Source organism: Phaethon lepturus, unplaced genomic scaffold (genome assembly GCF_000687285.1).
Source record: "Phaethon lepturus isolate BGI_N335 unplaced genomic scaffold, ASM68728v1 scaffold21829, whole genome shotgun sequence".
Lineage (NCBI taxonomy): Eukaryota > Metazoa > Chordata > Aves > Phaethontiformes > Phaethontidae > Phaethon > Phaethon lepturus.
In genome coordinates this window covers 2,525-8,165 of record NW_010561540.1, presented here as the reverse complement: position 1 = coordinate 8,165, position 5,641 = coordinate 2,525, and the positions used below count along the sequence as shown (strand labels likewise).

At 55.9% G+C, this 5,641-nt stretch overlaps 2 protein-coding genes across 2 annotated transcripts in view; both read left to right on the top strand.

The window, feature by feature from the left end:
- LOC104626185 (membrane primary amine oxidase-like) overlaps positions 1 to 3,911 on the top strand; it is a gene marked incomplete at its 5' end in the record, with an annotated part of 4,270 nt that extends 359 nt beyond the window's left edge. Inside the window, 4 exons of the mRNA XM_010294042.1 lie at positions 9 to 744; positions 2,454 to 2,739; positions 2,967 to 3,096; positions 3,627 to 3,911. Of these exons, the coding sequence (XP_010292344.1) occupies positions 9 to 744; positions 2,454 to 2,739; positions 2,967 to 3,096; positions 3,627 to 3,911 (1,437 nt within the window). The remainder of the gene's footprint in view (positions 1 to 8; positions 745 to 2,453; positions 2,740 to 2,966; positions 3,097 to 3,626) is intronic.
- Positions 3,912 to 5,455: 1,544 nt separating this feature from the next.
- LOC104626184 (membrane primary amine oxidase-like) overlaps positions 5,456 to 5,641 on the top strand; it is a gene marked incomplete at its 3' end in the record, with an annotated part of 2,707 nt that continues 2,521 nt past the window's right edge. The window contains 1 exon segment of the mRNA XM_010294041.1: positions 5,456 to 5,515. Within this exon segment, the coding sequence (XP_010292343.1) occupies positions 5,456 to 5,515 (60 nt within the window).

The window sequence follows — 5,641 nt, the reverse complement described above, 5'->3', positions numbered from 1 at the left end:
GCGTGGAGAAGGTGAGGAAGGCGCCGCGGGATGGGGACTTCTCGTCCATGAGGCCCCGGGCGCCTTCGTCTGCGCTGTTCCCTTTGCAGTACGAGCCCCAGGGTCCCCGCTACAGCATCAGGAACAACCACGTCCTCTTCCAGGCCTGGAGCTTTGCCTTTGGGATGAGTGTGAACACGGGCCTGCGCCTGTTTGACGTTCGACACAAGGGGGAGAGGGTTGCCTATGAAATCAGCATCCAAGAGGCGTTGTCAGTGTATGGCTCCAACTGCCCTGGAGGGATGTCAACGAGGTACATGGATGGGAGCTTTGGCATCGGGCGCTACACCTCCCCCTTGGTGCGAGGGGTCGACTGCCCGTACTCGGCCAACTATGTCGACACACACTCCCTGTCCGAGACCCTTAGCCCCAGCAAGAGAAAAGCTTCCCTCTGCATATTTGAGCAGAACCTGGGCTCCCCTCTGAGGCGCCACTACTCCAACTTGCAGTCTCTCTACTATGGGGGGCTGGTCAACTCCGCTCTGGTTGTTCGGTCCCTTGCGACCGTTGGCAACCACGACTACGTGTGGGACTTCATCTTCTATCAGAACGGGGCCATTGAAGGCAAGGTCCAGGCCACGGGGTATGCAAGCTCATCCTTTCTCCACGGGGATGGTCTGAGATACGGCAATAGGCTTTGGGAGCACACGCTGGGTACGATACGTACCCATTCCATCAACTATAAACTGGACTTGGATGTGGGAGGTAGGTCTGGGTGTTGTCTCTCCTTTGTGCCCTCTATGAGTACTTTTAGACTCCCAAATCTTGACATTTTTTGGTCCTTATACAGTTTTTTCTTTCCGCACGTGGCGTAGGATGGTGTGCTGACACAGAGCTGCCTCCCTTCTTTTTTTAGAACAGTGAAAAGCTGCTGTTGTAGAACGAGACGTTCCCCCTCTGTTCCGTGCAGTTACCCCCAAGTGCTGTGCAGTGCAGCGGCTTCCTGGGCTGGGTAACACCAGCACCGTCCTGTGCCCAGCCCCTGCTCCTAGTGGGAAGGGGTCCTGCCCCTGCCCCATTGGCCTCGATACCTTTGGGGCTCTGCAGAACTTGGGATAGCTGGATAGCTGGAGTCGATCAAGCTGGCTTGTTGGGATGTGGCTTCCAGCTCACATTCCTATGTCCTGCAGCTTTGTTGAGTTGTTCCTGCTGGTCATGTGCGAGCGGGACAGGCAGCTGCCCTCTCTGTTAGGGCTGTGGGCACAGCAGGCAGGTGCTGGGCTGGTGGCCAGCCCTAAGCTTAGGGCTGTGCCGTGTTTTGCCAAGTGTATAAGGGATCCTTTGCTCACAGCAGCAACAGGAGCATCGGCTGCAGTTTTCTAGGTCTTCCTCTACCCTCTGCTGAAATTGCATTTGCTGCATGCTCCTGCCATATATTAAAAATATCGTGATTTCCTTTTAATTGGGAAACACAATTTTAAAGACTGTTCCATGTGTTTTTAGGATGAGTTTTGAGTACTTAAAAATGGGGGATTGCAAAACTGCAAGAATGGGGAAAAGGCAGATAAAGTCAGAGCGTCACTGCTGTCGCTGGAAGGGGAGGTGTGGGGTACCAAGTTTTGTTCACATCAGAAAAGGGAAGAAAATGAGCATGGTGGCAGTTGCTGGATGTGGATCCTCTCCCATGGGGCTCTGGCTCTGGTGCTGACCTTGATGGCAGCGCTGGGGCTCAGGCCCAAGGTGCTGCTCAAACCTTCCAGGATGGCCAGAGGTTCAGCTCTGAAACAGCCTTTGCGCAAGCTGGAAACTAACGTGAGGCCGAGGGGAGCGGGGCACGGGAGCGCGTCACACCATGCACTCCAGCTGGGACGGGCACTGGGGACCGAGCACTGGCTCAGCTTTTTACAGTCTTGTCCCTGGATTTATTTGCTCTTGTGCCCCTCCTGTTGCTCTGAGCCTCTGGCTCACGACATTTTGTGGAGAGACTTGAACTGCGCATCACTGCTCCAGTTCTGCGATGTGCAGATGTGCTCAGAACCTGGGCCCTTCCTAGTGCTTTCCAGCTCACAGGACGTGCTGATGAGAGCAAACACAGTGCCTGGGCCATCAGGCACTTGAGATAATTAGACTGTGCTTGCACTGGGAAGCAGACCTGTTCTTCTGCACTGGGGTGAGGCTCTGCTCTTGTCCCTCGCAGACGGCGAGAGTTGCCGTGGATGGTGGTGTCTGCCACAGCGTGGTGTTGCCTGGGTCAGACAAATGTACAGTTGCACAGCCATGGATAAATGTACACAATGTACAGTCGTGCTGCTGTGGAGCTGCAGAGCAGTAACTGCTCTCAGGGCAGAAGCCAGTGCTCGGAGCCCAGGGTGCAGGAAGAGAGGACGGGGAGATCGAGCTCTGGCTGCAGTGACGTCTGTGGGGAACAGGGGACTGCGGGGATGCTCCTCAGCAACTTTGCTTTTGCTTTGCAGGGGTGAAAAATTCCCTGGTAGCCCACGACATGGCGTTTGAGATGACACGGGCTCCCTGGAGCCCAGAGCAGCAGATAGAGAGGCCACGACTCACCAAGAAAGTCCTGGACACGGAGGACCAGGCTGCCTTCCGGCTCCAGTCGAAGATCCCCAGATACATCTACTTTGCAGCCAACAGCAAAAACAAGTGGGGCCACCAGCGTGGTTACAGGATCCAGATCACCAGTTTTGCGGGGGACCATATCCCTGAAGCCAGCTCCATGGAGAGAGCCGTCAGTTGGGCAAGGTCAGGCTGCTCTGACTGGGATGGCAGGTTCTCAGAGATGTCCCAGCCTCGCTGGCTGGGGAGACATTGCATGGATGTTTCTTGACGGGGAGGCACAGGGCAGATGCTCTCCTGGGCTGGGGTTACTCTGTAGGAGCAGGCTTGTGCTCGGCAGATTCCTTGGGGAGCTGGTTTTTAGCTCTGCCCTGCCCCAGGGAGCGGCTCCCATCTCTTTTTCTTGTCCTCAGGTACCAGCTGGCCGTCACCCGACGGAAGGAGGAGGAGCCCACCAGCACCAGCATCTACAACCAGAACGACCCCTGGACACCCACCGTCGCCTTTGCTGACTTCATCAACAACGAGACCATCACTAACGAGGTGGGCCAGGGTCCCCTGGGCTGGAGCTGTAATAGCCATCCCCGAGCTGAGCAGGAGTCCCAGAGCTGCTGCCGGCATCACCTGCAGGACAGTGGGCTCAGCTGGGAGCTCAGCAGCCCTGGGCAATGGGGAAAGTAGCCTTGAGCATCCTCTTTTCTCTGTACCTGCTTGGTGCTTTAGTCAGAGCACATAGATCGGAGTGCAGAGCAGAAGCTCATTGCTCCCTGTGGAGAAATGCTGGCAAAATGTCAGGAAAATATCTGCAAGGCCGGAGCTTGGACGCGGGGGTCAGGGCACGCGCCCTTCTGCTGGGTGGACATCTGCAGCTGGGGCTGCGGGCACGTCTTTGGGGAAGGGAGGGGATCTTTCCCAGGAAGGGGGAGCTCGGCATGTGGGAACACGGCCGGGTTCATGCCCGTGGAGGTCCCCTCCTGCTCTCCTGTAGCCTTCCATGGCCCCCGCACAGATTTTGGTTGCTGCTGCTGCAGGCTTCTGAAATAACCATGGTCTTGTGGCTCTTCCCTGCCTAGGACCTGGTTGCCTGGATAACCGCTGGTTTCCTTCACATCCCACACTCTGAGGATATTCCCAACACTGTGACGGTGGGAAACTCGGTCGGCTTCCTCCTGAGACCCTACAACTACTATGACCTGGACCCCTCCATATACTCGCACGATGGCGTGTTTTTCACCAGCGAGCAGGACTTCACAGCGTGTGAAATCAACCCTATTGCATGCCTTCCCAAAACTGCCTCTTGTCTGCCAAACTTCCCCCCGTTCACCTATGATGGTTTCCAAAATATGAGTAGGCTGTAATGCTACAGGACAGTGTTAGGAGACACCATCAGAGGCACCAGGTTGACTGTTCTGTCTCAGATTTTCAGTTTCTTAGTGAAGTTGTCTCAATTTCCAGTTGTGCAATGACTTCACTTTTTATCATTGCTTTTTAAATAGTGCTCTTTAAAAGGGAAGCATAATCTTCCTGGCATGATTGCCGGACAGGAGTACATTATCTCTGTTAATTGCTGAATTTGAGTCTGTTGCAGGAGGAAAGTGATGAGAAAATCCTGTTCCTCTGCTGTAGAAGCAAGTGCTGTGTAGTGCCTATCTCAGGTTAAAAAAAAAATGAAAATTATTCTGGTCCAGTGCTCTCCGAGTGTCTCGTTCTTACGCCTTACAGCAGTGTCTGCAGCGGGCATGACGCTTGGTCTCTGCTGTTTCCTGCATCCACAAACCAGCCCAGCAGCAAGGCTCTGGGCACCCGTCTAGGCACAGGGACAGTCCAGCCGGAGGGACAGGCTGGGGAGTCCCGGGGCTCTGCGGGGGAAAACCGAAGCAGGTGCTGGTGCTGAGCTCTGTGAGTGCTTGAGGTGAGTCTGGGGACAGAGGCAGGACCCACTTGGGCTGCAGCTCTCGGGCACTTGCTGCTGGGTGCAGGTGAGGGGGATGGAGGGGACTATGCAGGGAGGGGTCTCACTGTCCCTGCGCCAGCACCGTCACCACAGGCGCCTCTGTGCAAACCAGCTGAACCTCAGCCCCTGGGGCAGCGTGTGGGCCAACTCAGCCTGTCGCAGCCCAGTGCTGGCCAGGTTCACGCGAGAGCCCTCCTCCAGGCTCGAGCCAGGGCGCGGGAGCGGTGTGGCTGCCCGTTTGCCAAGATGCTTGGTGGGCTCTGGAGCCCTCATCCCCCTCTTTGCAGCCCTGTCTATGCCAGGACATAGCCCAGGATCAGGAGGCACCTTTGAGGTGGTGACAAACAGCTGTCCCCTCCCTCCTGGCTGCAGGACCAGTGCCTTCTCACGTGTGGGGTCATTATCAGCAGCATGCGATGCTGCCATTTCTCTGCACAGGCTGTAGAGGCATTGCTGGTGATGGCAAGGCTGTGGCAGGATGAGGCCATGGTGCTGTGCTCAGCAGTGCTCTATACAGAGGACTTCTCATCCTTGTGGTCTCTGCTGCCTGCCTAGCTGTTTGCATCTACAGGGTTAAGAGAAGGAGGTGGAGGGAGCATTTATTACCCCCAAGTGACTGGATCTGTCCTCTCTAAGGTCTGCAGCATAGCACGTGGGACAAGAGAGGAAGGACAGATGCAAAAGCATTAAGTTGTCTTAAAATTATGACCCACTGGGGAAAGCAGAGCAAAGTTGCCTTTTATGGTTCCCGGCAAATCCCAGGCATGTCTGAGAACATCTCCCTGCTCCCTCCCTGCAAGTTCCTCTGGGATGTTCCCTGCTGAGGAAACGAGGGGAAAAAACACATCCAACCAAACCCAGCCCCTTCTGTCAGCGGGTCGCTGGGAGGATTCTACAGCTGGAAACCCGCCCTGCCAGACGGTGGGAGCTCTCCATGCCTCAGCAGACATGCATGTGAAAACTGTGCTCATCCTCCTCGTTCTGGCTTTAGCCACGATATTTGCCTTAGTCTGTGTGTTGCTGACCAGAGGAAGGGCCCCCAGCACCTGCCAGCACCAGCCCCTGCAGCAGGAGGACACCGATGACGGCCAGAGCCTGGTCTTTGCTGATCTGACGCCCGCAGAGAAGGAGCAA